This window comes from Esox lucius, chromosome 1 (assembly GCF_011004845.1).
Source record: "Esox lucius isolate fEsoLuc1 chromosome 1, fEsoLuc1.pri, whole genome shotgun sequence".
Lineage (NCBI taxonomy): Eukaryota > Metazoa > Chordata > Actinopteri > Esociformes > Esocidae > Esox > Esox lucius.
In genome coordinates this window covers 25,190,173-25,216,451 of record NC_047569.1, presented here as the reverse complement: position 1 = coordinate 25,216,451, position 26,279 = coordinate 25,190,173, and the positions used below count along the sequence as shown (strand labels likewise).

Genomic DNA, 26,279 nt, shown 5'->3' with positions numbered 1-26,279 from the left:
TGCAGGAGGAGTCACCGGTACAGCTGGGGGCCATTGTTGTGAGTCTTGTGTGCGATGATGTAATCGTGTCCCATTTGTGTGGGGGAGGGGAGAAGGGGGCAGAGGGAACTTGTCTTTGCCGTCTCTCATTGCCTTTGTCAGCCCGTGATCATGTGACCTCTTGGCATTTTGTAAGAAACCACAAGCACCTGGAGCAGGGTTAAATGTCAGCAAGCCTTTCTCCATTTCTCTCTCACAAACACACACCCGCCCGCGCGGTTTATGCAGGTTTTTCTACACTCAGCTGTCTTGGTGTGGTACACAGCCATGTCTGCAGGATCGCAGCAAGCTTTGCACACGAAATCCCATTCCTACACGCTGAATGATGTGAACCCTCAGAGTAAATATGATACCTCTGTGGTGTAGAAATTAGAAATGCAATCTCTTCCAGCTACTGCAGAGTGTCTCCAGTGCTATGTTTGTGTATAGTGAGGAGTCATTTGCAATCAATTGTCTTTTTTGAATAGATCTTTTTGGTGAATATTTTGAACTGAATTGCATCTATGAAAGACATTTATTTGGGTCCCTCATTCGCTGCTGTCTTTAATGAGCTTGAAATGAAGAATGATAGGCATATTATTCTCTGAAAGATTTTGCACATTGAAGAAACAATAAATGGTGGGATTGTTATGCCATTCTAATTCCATGCTCATTTTGTGTTTTAAATACACCTTTTCTTTTTTACACACTAGACAACAAAAAAAAGAGTGTATATATATCCCACAGGTGAATCAGGATGGAGGTCTTGGCCAGGTGTGGTTACACATGGTCTGTGGTTGAGAGCCTGGTTGTACATGCAGCCAAATATTCAAATACTTAGGAGGCAGAGAAATGGACATTGATTTCTCTTGCAACAACTCTATGGGAAATTATTTTAGTCAACATGCCAATTGCATGGTCCCTTGAAACCTCTAAGTCTGTGGCATTGTGTTGTGTGACAAAACTGCAAATTGTTTGAATGGACTTAGTTGTCCCTAAGACAAGGTGTCCTAGTGTAATGATCCTGCTGTTTATTTAGCTTGATTACTTTATAACACATTAGTGGTCAAAATTGGAGAGAAATAATTTTTGTCAAATCAAAATCAAACCATTCAACCTTTTACTCAGTTATTTCAGTTGAAATCACAATTATATCTCATGAATCATGATGCTTTACCTAAAATGTTGTTCTGGTTAAGTTGTATCATATAAAAATAATTCACTACAGGTGTTATGGAAAACATTTCTGTTGGTAACATAAAATTGTATTAATGTTCTGGTGTAATCTGACAAGAAATTTAATCTGTATGAAAATGCATGAAAAGAGATGCAACTGTGAAACAGCAATGAACATCAATTTATGTTTCTTGAAAGTAGTATTAAATAAATAAATAGGGGGCCATCATGCACTGCCAAGTGTTTTAACAATTTGTTTTAACAATTTGTGTCCACACTCAAACTATGTTGCATATGATTTACTTCCTTTTCTAATTATTATTTTCAGTGCATCAAGATAGCATGCATAGGTCATTTGGCTTTGCCTATACACTGAAGATGGCTTAAAAATATTACAAAGGAAATATTTTTAAACAGATTTTTCACCTGTGTGTGTTTGTCTGTGTGTGTGTGTGTGTGTGTGGGTGCGCGCCTGTGTGCATGCGTGCATGTCTGTGCGCATGCGTGTTTTTGGCGGTCTCAGGTTCTCCCGTGTACTCTGTGGCTTGGGGCCCAGACTCTGATAGGATCCTATATACATCAGGCAGACAGCTGATCATCAAGCCCCTTCAACCAAGCTCCAAAGTCCTACAGGTACTGTGTCTGGGGATGTACGTGACTGTGTGCTTGTAAGTGTGGGGATGGAAGACCTTGTACGCCAGTGAGTATATTTCTTGTTCACGTATTCATTTGTTTATTGTTCTTTTTGGCACTGAATAACGCCTGGGACTTTGAGTAAACACCAGAGGATTTACTGTGAGGCCCCACCTCTCAACCCCCCATCACCTCCCTCTCACCCCTCCCTAAATAGAGCAACAGCTGGAAGTGCATGTAGAAGCCCCCCTGCACTACTCTGTGACCCTTGCACACACCAACCCCTCCCCGAATCTCTAGAACCCCTTCACCTCTTCTCCCTTCTCCCTCAGGGAGTAAATGAGCTGTGGGAGAGAGGGGTTTGGAAGTAGGGCTGGAGTGCAGGAGTTGTGCTGATATCCTTCTCATGTCACGGGGAGAAAGGCGTTGACTCCTTTTATCGTCCTCCATTTATGGCACGCGACTCGTTACACGTTGGTCAATACATATCACCACAAATATTGACATGAATGTGACTGTCCAGCCTTGATGAAGGGGAAACTGTTTAGACGTGTTTTTACCCACGGTGCATGCTGGACAATAAGTAACACCTAGGATGTGTCAGTAGGACAGTGGGCTAACGCTGGGATGTGGGTGTTTGACAGTGCGCGTGTAATGGGTCCGTAACAGGGTCTCAGATGGGGTCGTGTGTGAGGCGCGTGAGGGGTGTGGCTGGATCTCGTCCCTGTGACGATCTGCGAATGCTCTGCCCTGTTTCCAATTAGAGCCAAATCCAAACAAGGACATTAACACAAAGCAGACGGAGACCCTGCAGCTCAGCCCGTACCTTTACTTATCCATGCTCTCTCTATTCTCCCTTGCCTTTGGTTTATCATGTCTCATGTGTGAGAGTCATGTCAACCTGCTGCCCAGTGGGTGGTGTATTCATATGGAGCCCCTCCTCCTTAATACCCTTTCACTTTTTCTACATCTCCTTTTTCTCCTGTTCTTCCCGTCTACCCGTCCGCCCCTTCTCTCTCTTCCTCTGTTTCTCTCTCTTTCTGCCTCTCTTTACCTTCCTCTCTCCTCGTTCCTGTGTAGAGACTATTGTGTGTAGAGACTATTGTGTGTAGAGACTATTGTGTTCAGAGACTATTGTGTTCAGAGACTATTGTGTTCAGAGACTATTGTGTTCAGGGACTATTGTGTGTAGGGACTATTGTGTGTAGAGACACTCTCTGCTCTCATCTCCCTCTCCTGGTTTCTCTTTTCTTTCTCTCCTTCCCCACCTCCCATTCACTTTTCTGGTCTCTGTCCTTCAATCCCCAACTGTCTCCCTCCCCCCTCTTTCTGTCCCCAGTGGAAGGCCCACGATGGGATAATTGTGAAGGTGGACTGGAACCCTGTGAATGACCTGATACTCTCTGCTGGAGAAGACTGTAAATACAAGGTCAAGGCCTGCCCTGTTACATGGAAATAATGTTCTAATATAAAAGGTATAGAAAGTCTCCTACGACGTTGACTCTTCCTTGTTGCACCTCTCTCTCCCTGCTTCCCTTCCTGCTCCTTCCCTCTCAGGTGTGGGACAGCTATGGTCGTCTCCTTTACACGTCCTCGTCACATGACTACCCAGTAACATCAATCAGTTGGTCCCCAGACGGGGAGGTGTTTGCAGTGGGCTCCTTCAATACCCTACGCCTCTGTGACAAGACAGGGGTAAGTGCTCCCCTATTAGGGCTGCACCATTCATCAAATTATTGTAGACATGTGGAATATTCTAATGACAAACAAGTACATGCCATCTGTCCATGATCAGTTTTTCATGCAGGTGCTCCATTGAAATTGTAGCACACCAGTGGTGGTCAGGGCTCGTTATTCATAGAAAACAAAATGTCATTCTTTGCGTTTTTGGAAGTATTTTTGTAGTTTACTTTAATTCCTAGACTAATCCCTTAATTGTATACAGTGTTGCAGAGTGAGTAATATAGGCCTCCTGACAAACCTTTATTTTGCAAAATATGTATTTATTTTTTTATCTACTCAAGTGAGACTTGATCTTGATCCTTGCTGTTTATGTTCATTTTTTTGTTATAATAATTGATGGTTTTCAATGTTAGAGTTCGCACTGCAACTGCTCCCAAAGACGCCTGCTTTTTAAGCACCGAAATATAGTCCCAGATACAAAACAGCATGGTTAGGGTTAATAAACAGCATGGTTAGGGTTAGGGTTAATAACAGCATGGTTAGGGTTAATAACAGCATGGTTATTAAGAGGTTAACAGCATGGTTATTAAGAGGTTCAGCTTCAAGGTAAGTGCCTGCAAACAGGCTACTTGATATGGGAGAAAATATCAAGGGTTGATAGTTTCATTTTTAACTACTGGCAACTGCAGTAACGTAGCAAATTAGTAGTTTTTGACAGGCTGTACCTTCACACTGAATGAGTAGTTTTAGACAGGCTGTACCTTCACACTGAATGAGTAGTTTTAGACAGGCTGTACCCTGGAATCAGAAGCACATCTAACAAAAGAAATAAGTAATTTAGCAAATTATGTAGGATATATCTATGAGCTCTATTTTGATTTTAGGTTATCTACACTGTTTACTCCTCAATGTTATTTTAAATCGCATTTCAAAATCATAATGGTAACCCAAAAAGTTGCAATTCAGTATTTTATCCAAATGGTGCAGCCCTATCCCCTCTATCATCCCTCTCCTCTGCTAACTACATGTGTATCTGTGTTTCAGTGTGACAGCTTCACCTGCTTCTAAAAGAGGTGCCTTCCATCTCTAGACTTGTTTGTTGCACAAGCCTGGACCCTGAATATGTGATTCTTGCTGTATTTCTCCCCTTCTCGGCTATAGCTCATTATTAATACCTGATGCAATGCTGATAGTGCTGCTGATAGGAAGTGGACTTGTAATGAGGGATGAAACAGTACGTAGAGTCTCAGCTGGGTTCTTGTATGGAAATGTCAGTATAATGTTCTATGAGACATGGCCTAATGAAAACAACGGCACAGGGCTCTGGTCCCCAGCACTGATCACCACACATTTCATGCTACATTTTGATCTAATTAGAATCTAATTGTGTTTTTAAGTACAAGGAAGAAAAAAAGTCTGAGCCAACACAGATGTCTACAACACAGAGTTTATGAAAGAGGTGTGCGTGCATGCGTGCGCGCGTGGGTGTGTGTGAGTTTGTTTTAGCTTTCACTTGTCTAGTACTTTCAGATCAGTGTGGATTAAGAAAGGAGATGTGGAGAGGAAGCCATCTTGGTCTACTCTGCAGAGTTAAAGCCTCAGGAAACGATTTAATCAAAGCCTGTTGCCAGTTTTTGAGGATTACAAGTTAGAAACATACTCCCTTTACAGCAGCATCGTTGCCAGAGTAGAGTAATAAGCGCTATCTTTGTTTCACATTGTAAAGACACCAATCCAAAACAATTGTTTGGACTTCTGAAACCACAGACACTCCGTTAAGCGTGTATAATTTTGGACATTTAAGGGCCCAGTTTTAAAACCTGTTCATTTGTCAGGTGTTACTGGACAGAAATGGACAGTGAAAATGTGTTGACCCATTATAAAATATTTATATATTTTTTTGTAGCGCAATTGGTTGAGCATGGCGCTTCCATGCAAGACTTGTGAGCTTGTTTCTTGTGGTTGGCCAGTATGAAGAAAAATGCAATCACTACTGTTAATATGTGCACAATATATAAGTATAACGGCTATTAGTTAGCCATGATAGTTTGAAAGCGAGGGGTTTTAATGACTTGGGGAACATATTGGCCAAAAACCTACATGATGTAGTCCAACATTTTAGGGGGAACCGTTCTGGCTTGACAGTGCAACTTTTCCAACCAGTGGCAAAAAGTTGTGGAATGCGTATTTCAATATAAATCTACTTTTATGTATTTATTTTTTTAACTCAATAATAATGATAACTTTGTTTAAACTCTTAGTAATTTATGATGATAATCCTTCACAAGGATTGTTTACGTCGCTGGTCTGTGTGTTTCTTTGTCATGTGTTGTGGTGGGTTTGACTGGAATCACAAAGATGATGTGGACAGTACAGGAGCTAACTAGGGTAGGGTTGTGTCTTATCCTCCTCCGAAGCCACAGACAGTCTGGCCCTGTTCTGCCTTGGGAAGGATGCTTAACACGAGGAAGATGAATGCTGAGGAAGAATAAGCAGGCGAAAGAAAGAAATCGAAAAGGCCACTCAGAAGTCAATCAGTGACTCCTACATGAATATGATCTGTAATCTGTTGTGCATATGGTTGTATGTTGTAACACAGTAAGAGCATGATAACTGTTGCTTGGGCTCTGGTCTGGCTGCGGCACAGAAGGAGTTAAGTCTAGTGAGGAATCTTTGCTGTTACTACCGTGACTAATGGGCAGGAGTTTCATTCTGTATCTGGTACAATGAAACCTTGCACTTTACGGAGTGCTGCCTCAGCAGGAACGGCCCTGCGCATTTAACCCCTAACCTCCAGCAGGACTCCTCTCACTCTTGCTCTCAATCTCTCTTTCTCTCTCTCCCTTCTTCCCTCCCTCCCCTGGACAGATGTAGCGCATTACCCCTCTCATTATCACAAGGTTGGGAGGAGGAGGAATCCCCCACTACTCACACACACACACACAGATACGGAGACCCATATAAACACAGTACTCACATGTTAGGGCTAGTCCTGGACTGAGCTGAATCCCTTCTGCTCATGAGCTTCTGTATGGATTGTTGATTATTTTGATGCATGGCTTTCTGTTGGCTTCAAAAAGAGCGAAACTGTCAGAATCTTGTAAGTCCCCACCCCCTCTTCTCTTTAGGCATGACTGATGGTTGGATTCTCTATAGGCACAAAGCAGTACACTGTCACTTTACTGGACTGGAACACAAGAACTGAGTGTCTATCTGTGGATAAGTGTATGCGTGTGCCCACATGCTGCTTTGTGTGTAGGGGTGTGTGTGTTTGTGTGTGTGTTTGTGCGGTGCATTCATGTGCGTGTTTTTGTGTGCGTGCCTGCGTGCGTGCTTTCCAATGTGCCTGCGAGACAACAGTCTATTTATGAGGCGCTGCAGCTGGTGTCTAGCGTCTGGACTCTGTCACGATCCCTGACACTGTGTCACTCACTAACAAGTGTGACTCATTGTGCTCTCTCTCTCTCTCTCGCCCCTTTCTGCCCCTCTCTCTCCCTAGCTCTCCCTAGCTCTACCTCTTTCTCCACCTCCTTCTGTCGCACCCCTTTCTCCCTTTCCTCCCATTCTATCTCCCCCTGTTCTCTCTTTACCACTTTCATCCTCTCGCTCCCTCTCCTGCGTCTCCCTTATTTTTCTCTGTCCTCTCTGCAGGTCAGTTCACAAACACAATCAATCTTCGACTCTGTTAGAAGTGTGTGTGTGAGATTGTGCATTTGTATTTGTGTATGTGTGTTCAACTAACTTGCCACAATAACAAATAGTGGTGATGACATTCCTGTGGATACTAAAAGAAGGTAGATTGTTTTTCTGTATTCAACTTTCCATCTACACAGAAAAAAAGCTTAATGAAAACAAAAGACACACGCCTGGCTATATGAATGGGGATATTTGATTAATTCTAACTTTCATCTAACATTTTTGCATAATCTCAGAAACATAACTTTAAACCTAACCTTCAATGCCAAAACCTAATTGTGATCCTAACCTCAATTGTGACACTTAAGCCAAAAATGTGTCTTTTTCAAAAAGGATATTCATAAAGTTCATATTTGTTTTTCTATTTCCCTAATTTAACCAGTCTCAGAAAAGTGTCAAACTAAAGCATACGCACATGCACAGTCACAGTTAGTACACATACACATGCATGCTCACACACAGATCATAGGGATATTACTATCTGCTCATCATATAGTGTGTTTCCGACTGAGTACGTGGCCCACTTCGGACCCAGTCCAGCAACCAATAACCAGCAGTCACTCACTCCACTAATTAGCCAGAACCAATGTAACGCCTGTCCTGTTGTAAGCCTATACTTACTCAGGAGCAGCTGATGGCTGCTTAAAGCTCCTATTTGCCCATCTATTTGCCTGATCTGCAACAAGGCTTTCATGAAGTCAGAAACACACACACATGCTGGAAGTGGAAAGTCTGAGGCTCCCTCAGCACTCCCATAACATCTGCCTGTCCCACTCGCACAGCCATAGGAGATAAGTCATCATAAAATGTGTGTCAAACTTCTAGCTTACGATTGCAGTATTGTTATGACAAGAAGGGGTTCATTGTATTTGATATAATTGTACATGACACACTTAATGTCCTCAATCGATACAATCAATATGCTGTGTAATTTTTCTGCCTGGGATGATTCCAGTTTCTCTTACAGCTACACAAAAAAACATTCTGTACAATCATAGAGTTTAGTTTTTTAGTACGCCCACCACCTTAGTGACTTTATTCTTAAAATGTCTGAGATGTTAAATTAGGAGAGGTTCTCCCACAATTCCTTATTTAATCACATGTTCATGGGCTTCAAGCAAGCAAAATAGGGCAGTGAAATTGTTGACAGTTGTTATATCTGTTTTCAATGGACATCTTCATAGGTTTTGAAAATGATACAAAAACAAAACCATGCAACATGGAAGTATAAATAATCAGTTATAAAAACTGCTATGTGGAAAAAGTGTCACTCTACACTTACAGAGATAATCTGCATTACCCCAAGCTATCTAAATACAATGAGTTCTGATAGCATGATAAACAGGGCATTTTTTGTATTATGGTGAGATGTGGAGAATCCTATGAAAGGGTTCTGGAGTGACCTTTGTCCAGTCCCTCTTTCTTTCTCTCCCTCCCCATCTCTCCTTCTTTCTCTCTCCACCTCTGGGTCACTCTGTTCTCTCTCATCACTTTGACATGGCGTCTGTCTTGTTTTCCGAGCTCACTCCCACTTCCAGATTTTCCTCAGCTGAATCTCTCCTGTCCTCCTGTCTCTCTGGACAAAGTTATGTGGCTAGGTTTCCTATAAGGCCTGGCAGGTTAGACAGTGTAAGGCATGGGGATCAGTGTGTCCTTTCCTCGCTATATAGGAGCAGTCTCTATTCTCCAGGCTGCCTTTGCAATATGGCCTGCCTGGCTGGAGTGCTGGAGCGATATAAAAGGCCTTTAAACTTAATGCTGGTGTGCGTCCTGAAGCGATCTTAATGGACAGTTTAAAAGGGCAGAGAAAACGATTGCACATTTATAAGTTTTTCTGCTTTATCTGTTTCCATCACATGCGCTAGAATGGTTGATTATAGGAATGTAGACAGCGAAAATGTCACTGTAAAAATGAGAGAGCAGGCTGCGTGAGCGGGACAGGGCGAAAAAAAAGAAAGCACAGGAGAGGAGAGCTCCATGGAAAAACAGCACATGTGGAGGGGGCTACACCAGAGAGGGAGAAGGAGTGAGAGAGCAGGAGAGATAGAGATAGAGAGGGAGAGAGCGGGAGAGATAGAGAGGGAGAGAGAGAACAGTGAAACAAAGAGAGTCCTGAGTCAGCAATGGCAGGGTAGTTTTCTCCCCAGGCAACTGGGCTGGGCTCCTCCACTCACTCACTCACACTCTCTCTTTCTCTCTTTCTCTCTTTCTCTCTTTCTCTCTCTCTCTCTCTCTTTCTCTCTCTCTCTCTCTCTCTCTGTCTCTGTCTCTCTCTGTCTCTCCGCCTGACACACTCCACATGCACTGACTTTGTAAAAAACTCCAAATCCCTTAACTTTTCTCTCTGCTATGTCTCTTTCACTGTCTGTATGTTTGTTCCATGCCGAGTACAGGTACAACATTGTTAGCAGTTGTATAAGCAGTTCATTCAATCAAACGTTTAACTAAATGAGAAACAGAATAAAATGAGGAAAACTTTGTCTTATTACACTTTTCTACTTTTTCCCTCCACTCTCCTACCTTTATTTGCTGAACTGTGTTGTCTTCCTCTTTCTCACTGCCACTAGCTGATGTATAGAAAGGGATAGAGAGAGGGCAGTTAGGGTGGCTCTTTACTGTCAAGGCTCTCTTCCTTCACACATTTTCTCTGTTTTCTTTTAAATCATTTATACTTCTCCTTTTAACACGTCTGGGTGAGACTGCCTATGAAATGTTTTTGAACAAGTGGGCACATTCTGGTTTTAACAGCCTCTACTTCTCAGCCAGTTAAAACAGCCATCAAATGTATGTGTCTCCAGTTTGTGTGTTAATAACACAGACTGGCACTGCAGGCTAGTTCTGGCTGTAGTCTTAAATGAGCAGTTCAGGACAGTGGGATGATACATCATTAAGTCAGATCAGTGATCCAACAGAAGGGACAAATCTGGTCCCTGTAAAACTGTCCCCTATTTTCTCTCTTTTCTCTCACGTCTTCAGTTAAGGATGTGGACGAATTGCCTTTCTACCTAAATTCATTGCTCTGGTTAAACGCCATGCCCACAAACTTCACAATGAGTCAGGATTTGACTTCTTGTCTGACGGTTTCTAGAATGCAAACACATTCTAACTGTTCTGTTTGGTCCCAGAAACCGACGGGTTGGACCAGAGCCGGAACACACATTGGTTAAGCTGCATTTACAAAATGTGTCATTAGCTTTGATACCCTGGTTGGTTACAGACAATCCAGTCACTGAGGAAATTTCTACAACACCCCTCATTTGGACTTCATCACAGACAGCTTCAATGATAACAGTTTCAGACTATTGAATATAGAAAACAATACAGCAGTAAAATAATTTAGTTTGAATTGTCAAGCAAGTGGACAAATGGTTTTTACCAGTTGTTGGCTTGATCTGCTTAGACGTTTTGGCAAGGCCACTGGATACATGTTTCAAATACAATACTTTACTATGAGGATACGCCAAAAGTGCTCCTCCATTAGAAGTCTCTGATCACATTTGCACGCAGAGTTATGCATTATTATGAGTTATTCATTGCCAGGTTTTAGAACAGGAGTATGTTGGAGGCTTTCAACATTTCAGCATATTGGTGATGTAACAGTACTACAGCACCTCCCACAATTTGCTTTTGTTTTTATTGTTAAACATTCTGGTGTATCCAAGTCAACATTTAATATGTATCCAAGTACAACCCCATTTCCAAAATGGTGGTGACTCTGCCTAAAATGGAAATAAAAACAAAATTCAATGATGTGCAAATCATTTAGTCCCTATATTGAATAGACAATAGTACAAGGATAACATATCAAATGTTGAAACAGAAATGTTTGGACAAATATGGCCATTTTGAATTTGATGCCAGCAACACTTTTTTAAAAAAGTGTTTGGAAACTGAGACCAATTGCTGTAATTTTGAAAGCAAAATGTTTTCCCATTCTTGCTTTGTATAAATGTATATATTTCAACTGCTCAACTGTTCTCCTTTGTCATACAGTGGTGGTGAAAAGTTTTCAAACCCTTGCATAATTGGTAATATATGTACCATTGGTAAAGAAAACATGAGTAAGCAGGCAAAACACATGTCTTTTATTTCTTATGGGATTCACATTCAACTGTAGGTCATAACAGAATGGCACAATCATAAAACAAAACATGGCAACAAAGAAAAAGATTAACAGACCCCTGTTCAAAAGTCTGCACACCCTTAGTTCTTAATACTGTGTATTGCCACCTTTAGCATCAATGACATTGTGAAGTCTTTTGTAATAGTTGTCCTGAATTCTTGCAAGTGGTATAGGTGCCCATTCATTTTGGCAAAGTGCCTCCAGGTCACGCAAAGTATTTGGTCGTCTTGCATGAACTGCACGTTTGAGATCTCCCCAGAGTGCCACGATGATCTCAAGGTCAGGTGACTCTGATTGCCACTCCTGAACCTTGACCTTTTTCTGCTTTAACTACTGGATGGTCAACTTGGCCTACTGCTTAGGGTCATTGTCATGCTGGAAAGTCCAAGAGCGTCCCATGTACAGCTTTCATGCAGAAGAATGCAAATTGTCTGCCAGTAGTTTCTGATTACATGCTGCATTCATCTTGCCATCAATTCTCACAAGATTCCCAGTGCCAGTAGGGCTCACCCCCCCAAAAAAACATCTGTGAGCCACCATCATGCTTCATGGAGGATGATATTCTGTTCAATATAGGCCTTGTTGACTCCTCTCTAAACATAGCGCTTATAGTTGTGACCATAATGCTCTATTTTGGTCTTGTCACTCCAAATTACAGTGTGCCAGAATCTGTGAGGCGTGTCAAGGTGTTGTCAAGCATATTGTAACCAGGCTTTTTTGTGGCATTGGTGCAGTAAAGGGGGTTTTGGTTCAAAACCCCCTTAATGATGAATAAAATTATGAGTACCGTGACGTCGCCCGGTATGGCGCAGCCGGGGCCCCACCCTGGAGCCAGGCCCGGGGTTGGGGCTCGTATGCGAGCGCCTGGTGGCCGGGCCTTCCCCCATGGGGCCCGGCCGGGCTCAGCCCGAACGGGCGACGTGGGGCCGCCCTCCCGTGGGCTCACCACCCACAGGAGGGACCATAAGGGGCCGGTGCGAAGAAGATCGGGCGGCAGTCGAAGGCAGGGGCCTAGACAACCCGATCTCTGGACACGGAAACTAGCTCTAGGGACGTGGAATGTCACCTCGCTGGCGGGGAAGGAGCCTGAGTTAGTGCGTGAGGTTGAGAGGTTCCAATTAGAGGTAGTCGGGATCACCTCTACGCACGGCTTGGGCTCTGGAACCACACTCCTTGAGAGAGGATGGACTCTTCACCACTCTGGAGTTGCCCATGGTGAGAGGCGGCGGGCTGGTGTGGGTTTGCTTATAGCTCCCCAGCTCTGCCGCCATGTGTTGGAGTTTACCCCGGTGAACGAGAGGGTCGTTTCCCTGCGCCTTCTTGGAGTCTCTGGGAGGGGTGCTGGAAAGTGCTCCGACTGGGGACTCTATTGTTCTACTGGGGGACTTCAACGCCCACGTGGGCAACGACAGTGACACCTGGAGGGGCGTGATTGGGAGGAACGGCCCCCCTGATCTGAATCCGAGCGGTGTTCAGTTCTTGGACTTCTGTGCTAGTCACAGTTTGTCCATAACGAACACCATGTTCAAGCATTAGGGTGTCCATCAGTGCACGTGGCACCAGGACACCCTAGGCCGCAGGTCGATGATCGACTTTGTTGTCGTCTCATCTGACCTGCGGTCGTATGTCTTGGACACTCGGGTGAAGAGAGGGGCGGAGCTGTCAACTGATCACCACCTGGTGGTGAGTTGGATCCGATGGCGGGGGAGGAAGCTGGACAGACTCGGCAGGCCCAAGCGTACTGTAAGGGTCTGCTGGGAACGTCTGGCCGAGTCTCCTGTCAGAGAGATCTTTAACTCCCACCTCCGGCAGAGCTTCGACTGGATCCCGAGGGAGGCTGGAGATATTGAGTCCGAGTGGACCATGTTCTCCACCGCCATTGTCGAAGCGGCCGCTCGGAGCTGTGGCCGTAAGGTCTCCGGTGCCTGTCGAGGCGGCAATCCCCGAACCCGGTGGTGGACACCGGAAGTAAGGGATGCCGTCAAGCTGAAGAAGGAGTCCTATCAGGCCTGGTTGGCTTGTGGGACTCCTGACGCAGCTGACGGGTACCGACAGGCCAAGCGGGCTGCAGCCCGGGTGGTTGTGGAGGCAAAAACTCGGGCCTGGGAGGAGTTCGGTGAGGCCATGGAGAAGGACTATCGGCTGGCCTCGAAGAGATTCTGGCAAACCATCCGGCGCCTCAGGAGAGGGAAACAGTGCCCTACCAACGCTGTTTACAGTAGAGGTGGGCAGCTGTTGACCTCAACTGAGGATGTCGTCGGGGGGTGGAAGGAGTACTTCGAGGATCTCCTCAATCCCGCTGTCACTTCTTCCATTGAGGAAGCAGAGGATGAGGGCTCAGAGGTGGACTCGTCCATCACCCGGGCTGATGTCACTGAGGTGGTCAAGAAACTCCTCGGTGGCAAGGCACCAGGGGTGGATGAGATCCGCCCTGAGTACCTCAAGTCTCTGGATGTTGTGGGGCTGTCTTGGTTGACACGCCAGTGCAACATCGCGTGGCGGTCGGGGACAGTGCCTCTGGGATGGCAGACCGGGGTGGTGGTCCCTCTTTTTAAGAAGGGGGACCGGAGGGGGTGTTCCAACTATAGGGGGATCACACTTCTCAGCCTCCCCGGGAAAGTCTATGCCAGGGTTCTGGAGAGGAGAATACGGCCGATAGTAGAACCTCGGATTCAGGAGGAACAGTGTGGTTTTCGTCCGGGCCGTGGAACACTGGACCAGCTCTATACCCTCTACGGGGTGTTGGAGGGTTCATGGGAGTTTGCCCAACCAATCCACATGTGTTTTGTGGATTTGGAGAAGGCATTCGACTGTGTCCCTCGCTGCTTCTTGTGGAGGGTGCTTGGGGAATATGGGGTCCTGGGTCCTTTGCTAAGGGCTGTCAGGTCCCTGTACAACCGAACAGGAGCTTGGTCCGCATTGCCGGCAGTAAGTCAGACTTGTTCCCAGTGCATGTTGGACTCCGGCAGGGCTGCCCTTTGTCACCGGTTCTGTTTTAATTTTTATGGACAGAATTTCTAGGCGCAGCCAGTGGCCGGAGGGTGTCAGGTTTGGGGACCACACAATTTCGTCTCTGCTTTTTGCAGATGATGTTGTCGTGTTGGCCCCTTCTAACCAGGACCTTCAGCATGCGCTGGGACGGTTTGCAGCCGAGTGTGAAGCGGTGGGGATGAAAATCAGTACCTCCAAATCCGAGGCCATGGTCCTCAGTCGGAAAAGGGTGGCTTGCCCACTTCAGGTTGGTGGAGAGTGCCTGCCTCAAGTGGAGGAGTTTAAGTATCTAGGGGTCTTGTTCACGAGTGAGGGAAGGATGGAACGGGAGATTGACAGACGGATCGGTGCAGCTTCTGCAGTAATGCAGTCGATGTATCGGTCTGTCGTGGTGAAGAAAGAGCTGAGCCGCAAGGCGAAGCTCTCGATTTACCAGTCAATCTACGTTCCTACTCTCACCTATGGTCATGAGCTTTGGGTCATGACCGAAAGGACAAGATCCCGGATACAGGCGTCCGAAATGAGCTTTCTCCGCAGGGTGGCCGGGCGATCCCTTAGAGATAGGGTGAGAAGCTCGGTCACCCGGGAGGAGCTCAGAGTAGAGCCGCTGCTCCTCCACATCGAGAGGGGTCAGCTGAGGTGGCTTGGGCATCTTTTTCGGATGCCTCCGGAACGCCTTCCTGGGAAGGTGTTCCGGTCCCGTCCCACCGGGAGGAGACCCCGGGGAAGACCTAGGACACGCTGGAGGGACTATGTCTCCCGGCTGGCCTCGGTGTCCCCCCGGAAGAGCTAGAGAAAGTGTCTGGGGAGAGGGAAGTCTGGGCATCCCTGCTTAGACTGCTGCCCCCGCGACCCGGCCCCGGATAAGCGGAAGAAGATGGATGGATGGATGGTGCAGTAAAGGCTTCTTTCTGGCAACTCAACCATGCAGCTCATTTTTGTGCAAGTATTGTCGTATTGTGCTCTTTGATACAACCTCACAGGTTACCTGTGGGTTTTTCACAAACAATTCTTCTGTCAGATTTGGCTGAAATCTTTCTTGGTCTACTTGACCTTGTCTTGGAATCAAGAGATCCCCAAATTTTCCACTTCTTAATTAGTGATTGAACAGTACTGACTGGCATTTGCAAGGCTTTGGATATCTTTTTATATCCTTTTCCATCTTTATAAAATTCCATTACCTTGTTACCCAGGTCTTTTGACAGTTATTTTCTGCTCTCCATGGCTGAGTATCTAGTCTGCTCAGTGTATCCACGTGAGAGCTAACAAACTTGATTATTTATACACAGACACTAATTGCAATTTAAAAAGCCACAGGTGTGGGAATTCACCTTTAATTGACATTTTCACCTGTGTGTGTCATCTTGTGTGTCTGTAACAAGGCCAAACATTCAAGGGTATGTCAACTTTTGATCAGGGCCATTAGGGTCATTTCTGTTATCATTATGATTTAAAATGGAGCCAAACAACTATTTGATAATAAATGGCTTCATATGATCACTATCCTTAAATAAAAGATCAGTCATATTTTCAAAATCAATGCCAAAATGTCACAATTTCTGCCAGGGTATGCAAACTTATGAGTACAACTGTATTTTTCATTTCAGGTTTCATTCCATGTTTCCCAAAAAATAATCTAAAATGTTGAATAGTCTATAATAGAATTATAATAGAATAGAATAGTTGAATAGTCTATATTAGTTTTTAATGCAGTGCCGCCTGAGGGCCTGAAGATCACAGCAATCCAGTATTGGTTTTTGGCATTGTCCCTTACAGAGATCTCTCCGGATTCTCTGAATCTTCTAATGATATTACGTACCATAGATGATGAGATCTCCATAGTCTTTGCAATTTTACATTGAGAAATGTTATTCTTTAATTGTTGCACTATTTGCCTGCACAGTCTTTCACATAATAGTGAACCCCTCTCCATCTTTACTTCTGAAAGACTCCTTTCTATGATGCTGTTTTTATACCCCAACATGTCTAAGTCACAGAAACATGTCAACATGTCAGAAACAAGTCCTCATTTCTAATGGTCAAGTTGTTCTGAACTGCACAAGCTGTCAAAAGAAGGGTATTCATTCTATATAAAGATTATATTAATTTAGTATGCACTTATAATTAACAACGTATTATGAATCCAGCACATCTAGTAGAAAGTCCAAATCCTAGTCTGGTCTTTTGAGTATGCTTCACTAGTGTTCTTGGAATTTACAATGTTGCGCCTCTAGGTTAAGAAACTATTGTTTCATGGTCTTGTGGAATTCTTGATTGAACTTTGTGTGTGCGTGTGTGTGTAGCTACATTGTAGTAAGCCTTAAATAAAACTGTTTACGGTTATTTTGGGATTATTTCTGATGGAAGAACGCATCCGTGCATGCTTTTTGGGTCAGGATAGACAATAACTTTGCTGGCTACAACCTTCAGTAGCTACGTTATAGTAAACCTAAAATAAAACTGTTTACAGTAATTTTGCAACTATTTCTGGTGAATTTTTGAAGTATGCATCCGTGTATGCTTATTGGGGTAATATAGGCTACATCACAATCCCTTGGGCAGTAAAAGAGTAGGAGTTTCGACGATTCTTTCAACTTTTCACTTGACGAAAAAGTCAATTATCATCACCTATATTGATAGTTATTGTGTCATTGTCATTCATGAATGAAAGAAAAACGATCGTTGTTATGCCACAAAATATAAAAGCTTTGGCAGTGTAGAGTTCATCTTCAGTCTCTCTAGAAATTGCTAAATTCTTATGATTTAATAAGAAACGTTAGTCAGTTTAACACAATACTAAAGGTGTCTAGAGAAATTTCAAACTTAGCGTGATGTTAATACGTGACAAAATGATCTAATGTCAAGATGATATACCGACACTCAGCATGCGTATAGACCCAGCCTCTCACGTGGGAGACCTGGCTTTGAATCCAGTGAGAGCAACAACGTTTATCACTTCTAATTACGGGCTGGCTGAACTAGGCTTGCCTGGTTCCTTTTCTGGTTTGTATTACTTTTCCAGTCTTTTGGTGCCCCGGTCCCAGCTTTTTTGAAACGTGTTGCTGGCATCAAATTCAAAGTGGGCATATATTTTTGAAGGAACAATAAAATGTATGATTTAATTGTTCTCTTTGTACTATTTTCTATTGAATATAGGGTTTAAATTATTTGCACGTCTTTGCATTCTGTTTTCATTTCAATTTTTCACAGCATCCCAAGGTTCTGTTTTCCCTTAGATTTATTGTTTTTGTTTTCAGTTCTGTAGTTATTTTTTGGTCAACCTTTTTTTCTCTTTCATTGTGTTTTTGAACATGGTGATGTCTTTCATTCTCATTCATTGATTTCACCTGTGTTACTCACCTGGTTTCATTAGCTCCATATTTAGTTCAGTTCATTCTGTTTGCTCTTTTGTGAGGTTTTGTTCCTTTTGACTCTACTAAGCCTTTTTTCTAGCTTGTTTGTTCAGTTATAGCCTTCTGTGTACCGATCAGTATATCGTCCATGATCAGTCTTCTGCCCTAGTCTTCTAGCCCTTGTTGTTATTCTGCCTTCGGTACTAGCATTAGATCTTCTGCCTACCCTTGACTACTATTCTAGCCTTATCCTTCTGGATTGTTCACCTGCCAGTTTGCCTACCTGTTTATGACCACTGCCTGCCTGGGACCTCGATTCCACAATAAACACCTACCACGCTCTGCGCATGAATCTACACCATTGTCTGCCTAAATATTTATTACAAATGGGGTTGTATTTTACTTGGTTTTAAGAATTCACTGAACATCTTCATTGGTTTTGAAAACTATTTGAAATGAATGGCACAACCCAAAATAATAATAATTTTGCAATGGTTTTGTTTGCCAAATTGCATAAATTATATACATACAGTGACTTTTGAATATATTTAGACCCCTTCACCTTCTCCTCATTGTTTTTTGTATAGACTTAGTTTGTAATCGTTTCAAAAACAAAATACACACATTCAATTAATTGGACATGTCTTAGGCACACACCTGTCTAAAGAAGGTCCCACACTTCACACTTTATTTTATAGCAAAAACCAAGTCATCAAGGAACTCTCCGTAGACCTGTGAACTAAGGAACCGGGAAAGATTATCCTTGGTCTGGGAGATGACCAACGGTCAATTTAATAGAGTTTCATTTTTTTTTTTTGCTGAGATAGGAAAACCTGGCAGAAGGACAACCAAGACCTTTATCAATCGGGTCTACATGAAAGAGTAGCTAAATGGAAGCCGATCCTGAGTGAAAGACATATGACATGCTGCCTGAAGGACTCTTGAGAGCGTGGGTAAAAAGGTTCTGATTGTGACAAATGTAACAGTTAGGCCTTAATGCCGAGCGCTATCTTTGACAGAAACAGGACACTACTCATTACTTGGCTAATACAATCCCTACAGTGAAGCATGGTTGTGGGAGCATCATGGGGATGCATCTCTGTGGCAGGGACTAGAAGAGGGATTGAGTGAAGGATGAACGGTGCAAAATACAGAGAGGTCTTTAAAGACATGCTCATCCAGAGCACACAGGACCTCAGACTGTGGCAAAGTTTAAACTTTCATCATGACAACAACCTGAAGCACACAGCCTAGACAACGCTGGAGTGGGATCAGGATACGTCTGTGTATGTCCTTGATGGGCCCAGCCAAAGCCTGGACATGAACCCTATTTTACATCTGTGGAGAGACCTGAAGATTGTGACGCTCCCTATTCAGTCTGACAGCTTGAGAGGATCAACATGGTAGAGTGGAGGAAACTGTCCAAATCCAAGTGTGCAAAGCTGGTAGAGGCATACCCAAGAATACTTGAAGCTGTGATCCCTGCCTAAGGCGATTTTACAAATTACTGAATAAATGGTTTGGATACTTAATACTACATGTTTTTGCTTTGTTATTATCGAGGATTGTGTGTAGATTGATGGCCAAAAAGTCTATAACACATCAAAAGTGGAGGAATCTAAATGCTTTCTGAAGGCACTGTTTTTTTGTAGGCAATTCATTTTATGGTGACATTTGCTGGCACAGCTCCTGTGCTGAAACATGTCCTCAAATCTAATGGTCAAGTTGTTCTGAACTGTGCAAGTTGTTAAAAGAAAGGTAATCGTTATTTATAAAGATTATATTAATGTAGTATGCGCTTATTATTAACAACGGATTATGAATCCAGCTCATCTAGTAGAAAGCCCAAATCCTAGTCTGGTCTTTTGAGTATGCTTCACTAGTGTTCTTGGAATTTGCATTGTTGCGCCTCTACGTTAAGAAACTCTATTGTTTCAAGGTCTTCTAGAATTCTTGATTGAACTTATTTTCATTTGTGTGCGTGTGCATGCATGTGCGTGTGTATGTATCTATGTCTATTTGTCTTACGTTTGTAAGCTGGGATCTAATATTTTCCTGAGTGAGTGTCATTTGTTGACATATTTTAACTTTTACACCTATCTCGAGTTTAGCTCCTGGCATGCCATTTTGAAAAGTGAAGCATGAAAAATTGCGAAAAATAAGTGTGGAACTTTCCAGTATATCCTATAATGTTGGCTGGAGAGCGTGGCACAGAGAATTGGTCTCCATGCCTTGCTCTTTGCTCCGGCCAAATGCAGCGCCAAAGACCTCTCATTTTGATGGAACTTAAACAACTGCTGAGATTCAGACTACAGTATGTAGTGAACAAAAATGCTGCAGAATATTTCAATTTGAATCTTCAGACAACAACATCTTGTGTATTTCATACTGGCTAGTTTATTCTCCAAATGCTTGATGCTTTTTCAGTATTAGTTTGAGTTCAGTGCAACTGCTATTGGTAGCAAAGATGTCTGTTCTATGCTAGCAAGTGGCTAATGTCATTGAGCTTGATTTTATTTTTATTTTTTCCTAGACTAGGCTTAATCTGTGTCCTAGACTAGGCTTAACCAGCCCTAAATGTTTCTGCTTCATGGTCAGTGAAGCTGACCACAAACATACTTGATATGGAATAACATTTTGCTTTAATGTAGTGATGTAGTGGTAAAAAAATTATTATATTTCTAAACTGTATCATTTGGTTGTCCACATCAGGTCATTCCTCCCAAAAGACACGGCTCAAAAAAATATTAAGGAGACATATAATCATCACATTATAACACCAAGTCAGTTGAACTTCAATTATATAAATTTGTCCAGTTAAGAAGCATAAGCAATTGTGAATCAATGTCCCCTGTTTCAGTGGAAATTAAAGTGACAACTTGTGCACCGGAGAGGCGACTGCAAGACAGCCCTGAAAAGGGAACGGTTTTCCAGGCGGTGGCCACAGGCAATTGCTCTCTCCTTATCCTTCTTGACAGATTCTTCTCTAATTTTGCTAGTGTCCTTGTCACTACTGATAGATGAAGCGGTACCTGCAGCCCGTTCAGGTTGCACAAATAGTCCAGCTCCTCCAGGATGGCACATCCATACATGCCATCGCAAGAAGGTTTGCTTTGTCTCCCAGTACAGTCTCAAGAGCATGGAGGGGATACCAGGAGAATGGGCAATTACACGAGGAGAGCTGGACAGGACTGTAGAAGTATATCAACCAGCAGCAGGGCTGGTGTCTGCTTTGTGCGAGGAGGAACAAGAGGAGCACCACCAGAGCCCTACAAAATGACCTCCAGTGGGCTACTGGTATGCATGTTTCTGACCAAACTGTCAGAAACAGACTCCATGAGGATGGCATGAGGGCCTGATGTCCTCTAGTGGGATCTCTGCTTACAGCCCAGCACTGTGCAGCTCGATGGGCATTTGCCAGGGAACACCAGAATTGGCAGGTCCACCCTTGGCGCCCCGTTCTCTTCACAGATGAGAGCAGGTTCACACTGAGCACATGACAGACATGAAAGAGTCTGGAGACGCAGTGGTGAACGTTATGCTGCCTGCAGCATCATCCAGCATGAACAGTTTGGCGTATTGTCTGGAGGCCTGTACTTGGTGGGTTGTGCAGACCTCCACATGCTAGCCAACGGTACCCTGACTGCTGTTAGGTACCAAGATGAAATCCTCAGACCCATCGTCAGACATTACACTGGTGCAGTTGGCCCTGGGTTCCTCCTGAAAAAAGACAACACCTGGACTCATGTGGGCAGTGTATGTAGGCAGTTCCTGGATGACTAAGGCATTGATGCCATTGACTGGCCCTCACTTTCCCCAGACCTTAATCCAATTGAGAACCTCTGGGATGTTATGTATCTGTGCATCTGACGCCGCCAAGTAGCGCCACAGACTTTCCAGGAGCTCACTGATTCCCAGATCCAGGTCTGGGTTAAGATCCCACCGGACACCATCCACCGTCTCATCAGGAGAATGCCCAGACGTTGTTGGGAGTGCATACAGGCACGTGGGGGCCATATTCACTACTGAGTCACATTATGAGTTGCTGTGATGAAATGCACACAAGTTGGAACAGCCTGTGATTTCAATTGTTTACTTAGATTTTCGTGTGGGTGTGAATGCTGCCGATTCTGGTTTCCATTGACCGTTGTTACGTCATTTTGTTCTCAACTAATTACACAATGTACAGTGAACATTTTTATCTTTAATATATTCCGTTCCATTTTTGTTATATGAGCTGCACTATAAATATGTATTGTAAATTGCACCAGCACAGAGTTTGACAATTTTTAAAGTATAAGGTTGTTTTGCAAAGGTGACTTCAGCTGCTAGGTGCTGACAATTTCTTAATTTGTTTGTTAGTTATTACTTGATATAATGGGCAGCTAATAAATTCGTTCTTGCTAGCTCTGTTGGGAAACCTCTCAGTTGTTAGCTCAGTTAGGAAACCTCTCAGTTGTTAGCTCAGTTGGGAAAGTAGGTAGCTGTACCCCGTTTTTTTTAAACTCACGTTTCCACTTTCTAACACCAATGCCAAGTCCCACAACATAAACATACCTTTGTTGACTGCTCCTTTGACCATTAATGACTTCCGGTGTAAAGCAATGAATTTGATGCATTTAGTGAAAATCTGGTTTTGATTGGCGAGATGTTTTATATACAGTCTGTAGACTAATCTGTAGTGATACATGTTTGAAAACCAATTTTAACTTGAACTGTTTATTCATTTAGCATGTTATGGAGGCTATAATTACAATTATCTTAATTATTGAAGTTAGGTTATCCACTCTGTTTATACCCAAGTGTTTGAAAATTGCAATTCATTATTATTCATACTATTTAGCCTAAAAATCACAACTGAATATTTTAGAAATCAACAGATTTCTTCCCCCATGTAATATATACTTGTTTTAACAAAACCTGCTGTATGCAGATTTCACAAATTACTCCACGGGAGCCATATTTATATAATATTATTATATTTCAACAAAGAGATTAAGATAAGACTTGACCCCTTCACAGTGAGCAGTTGATGTTCTTTTTGTTTGCTAAAGTCAAGCATTTTAAGCGCAAAATAATTGTTATCTAGGGATATCATGTCCAAAATATACAGAATCACTTCAGAGGGCAGACAAAATGTATACAGACAAAATATTTTTCATATTGAAGCTATAAATCGCTTATTCAATTATATATTGTATTAATTCAATATCATACTAATGAAGTCCTACCCGCTTTGAGAACCACTATTTTGGAGACAATATACACGCAACCTCTACAGTTAATAAATAAATTTATGCTGGTGCTAATCAAACCTGTTTCTTGGAAGAAAATATATAATTGTGACTGCAAGACTATAAAAATCTTTGTCGGCATAGCCTAATGAAAAAACAATTGACCAGTCGACTAAATGGGATTAGACCTAACCTCCACGCACGAAGCAAACATGTCTCTCAAACACAGGTGAGGTGAGGCAAGGTGGGGGTCTTTATAAGAGTTCAAGATTTTAAGAGAGAAAATGTAAAAACAAATGTTCTGCATTTAACACTAAATGAATTATTTGCAATCAAAACAAATAATTGTTTTCACCATCTCAAACTATACATTTATACTATTTATTCAGGTTTTGAAAATAAATAGTGCAATGACAAACTCTCCCAAATCATCATACAGCGGGCAATAAAAATACAAAATCACCTTCTATTTCTACAAGATCACACAATATTTCCAGTAGTGCCAGAGAGACAGTGTTGATCTTAACTCAACTTAGATCTTAATGGAAAAACTGACTTTTGCAATTTGTTAGATTCAGACCTTCCTATAGTTCAGAGCAATAGTTCTCTTTGATAGGAGTAAATCTTCTCAGTTTGGGTTTAAACGAAATGTCAGCTGCCCATTTGTCAATGCGGACCACATTTATTCTTGAATATCATCACAATGTTATGATAGTAAGAATTTTTGTTTTCATTGGTGTGCATTCTTGCTTGTATGTCTGCATAAGGTAATACAAGAGTGAGACAACAAATCTTTTGACAGCAGTAAATATAAAAGAATTGTTAGTGCTCCTCCAATTACATGTTGTATAAAGCCATTGAGGAGATTTTGAATGTTCCCATGCTCTGCTTCCCAAAATAAACAGTGTGTGCGCGCACTATACCAGGATCACTTTGGGACTGAGAGTCCCGTAGAGTGCTGCTATTAGCTTCTCATTCCACACACACACACCCAACACACACCTCAGTGTTACGAAGGGGTAACATCCTGCCCTGTTGGCTCACCTCTTTCCCCTGAGACTAATGATCTAATTAGAATCTGCTACAAGTACTGTAGTTTAAGAGAATTCATCATTTACACTTTTCACACACTCATAGATGGAGCACTGTCACCAGTACTTCCCCCTAACCTCTGCCCCCAGTGTTTACCCCCTCCCTCTCATTCCTCCAGTGGCTGGCCCTAACTCACTCTCCTGCTGTTACACTTTGGCTGCCTCTCACTTTCACAAAGAAAAAGTGTGTGTGTGTTTCTTTGCAGTTTTCAAATCCCATCTATAGCTGTTGAGGAATCATTTTGGTGAGTGGGAACAATCATTGTGCTTAGTACGTTGTCTTCTACATGCAGAGAACCCCAGGATCCTCATCCCGTACTTTAGTATGCTGGTCTGCCTCAACAGATGGGGCCTGTGTTAAGTTTAATTAATACTTCCAGATGAAGGTATGTGGATGGTCACCATTTGTGAATGGATTGCGCAACTATATGTTTTGAGGTTGTTGTGTACAGAAATTTTTTTTTGGAAGTTTGCGCGCACAAACTTTTTCTGGCTTTTCCACGTGGTGCATAGCAGTGCGCATACTCTTATTGGTCCGATGGTCTTGCACCTCCTCCCTTTGTCTGTGATTGGTCGATTGGATGGATGACAAGCTTCTTCCTTTCTGATATTTCCGGCAAATCAGTGTTTTGAAAATGACAAATAGGTAACACATGTTTGATCTACACGTTGCTGAACAAGTACAGTGCTCACTCTAGCACGCTTTGTTGAGTGACCACCTTTTCCACCATTGTCTTTGTGTTATTCCATTTAATATGCTTAATGAAGCCGTGACAAAAGCTAAACATTCAATACTGTTGTTAACTTGCTGAAGATCCCTATGAATGTTCATCCTCTGACCAGTCCAATGTCTTTGTAACAACTGGCTACACTGTTCAGCTCACGTGTTGTCACTTTCAGATTAATTACAGATCTCCCCCTCTTTTCTTGTCGGAGTGAAAGATTTAGTATGTGAACAAAGCACATGAGACAAATGAGTCAATGCGTCAGATAAACAGGGTATACTGGAGGCTTTACCGGCCCCAGGGTCAGTGGCCTGAGCGATGCTTTGGATTAGGGCTGCAGCAAATTACTGTTGTGATAATCGATGAATCTGTCGACCACTACTTTAGTCAGATATAAAAAGAAACATTCCAGCATTAAATGCTGATATTTTATGTACATTTGAAGTGTTTTTCCTAATGTTGCATAATGCTCTATTCAAAACTACTTGAAATAACAGTTACATTGGCTTTCAACTGCATTCACCCCCTTGGGCTTCTTTGTACACATTTTAGTGTGTTAAAATATGATATTGCAGCTAATCAACAAAAAAAAGTCCATAATGTGAAAGCAAAATCTGAAATCTGAAAAATAATTTGTAAATTCTAAGTTTAATAGTGGTAAATTAATTACAAATATATAACTAAAAGTAATTGATTGCATAAATATTCACCTCTTTGCTATGATACACCTGAGTGAGCTGTGGTGCAACCACTTGTCTTTAGATGTACAAGTCCACTTGTATAAGTCCACGTGTGCAGTCAGTGTGTTCCTCATGAATTTAGGTTTAATACCCCTGTCTCTGGGAGTTCCCACATCAGTATAATTCCTAACAAAAAAGACATCCTTAAGATAAAGAAACATCCAAAGTCAATCCAGAATAAGGTTCTTGAAATGCAACAATCGGGTTGGATAGAAAAACATTTGAAGGCATTGAATATACCCTGGGGCACATTGAAGTTTATTATGAAGAAATGCAGAGAAAGAAAATATGACACAACTGTGAATCTGTCCAGAACAGGCCATGCTCACAAACAGAGTATCTGGGTAAGAAGAGCACTAGTCAGGGAGGCCACCAAGAAGCCTCTGGCAACTCTAAAGGAGTTTATCTTCAATGGCTGAGCTGGGAGGAACTGTGCACACTGCAACAATAGCTCAGGTGCTTCACAAAAGTAGCCTACATAGGTGAATTGCAAAAAGAAAACAGTTTGCGTCACATCTTGACTAGAGTTTAACAGAAAGCATGTGGGAGACTGAGACCAAGTGGAAGTGGATTCTATGGTCTGACCAAAATAGAGCTATGGAGTGGTCCAGTCAAAGCCCAGACCTTCTATACAATTCAGCATATGTGGAAAGAGTTGAAAATTTACTGTTCACTAAAGGTCCCCATCCAACTTGAGGGTGCTTGAGCAATTTTGCAAGTAAAAAAGGTCAGAAATTGCTGAGTAGGTAAATTCCAAAGTTGGTAAAGGCTTATCCAAATAAATTCATGCTGTAATTGCTGCCAAAGGTGCCTCTA

At 42.7% G+C, this 26,279-nt stretch overlaps 1 protein-coding gene across 5 annotated transcripts in view; it reads left to right on the top strand.

Annotated features, from left to right (window-relative positions):
* Nucleotides 1–26,279, top strand: part of ift80 (intraflagellar transport 80 homolog (Chlamydomonas)) — a 91,135-nt gene that overhangs the window by 24,003 nt on the left and 40,853 nt on the right. For all 5 annotated transcript variants that reach the window (XM_010900543.3, XM_020046884.2, XM_010900630.4 and 2 more), the window contains 3 exons: nucleotides 1,718–1,827; nucleotides 3,167–3,256; nucleotides 3,385–3,522. In XM_010900543.3, coding sequence (XP_010898845.1) covers nucleotides 1,718–1,827; nucleotides 3,167–3,256; nucleotides 3,385–3,522 — 338 coding nt within the window. The remainder of the gene's footprint in view (nucleotides 1–1,717; nucleotides 1,828–3,166; nucleotides 3,257–3,384; nucleotides 3,523–26,279) is intronic.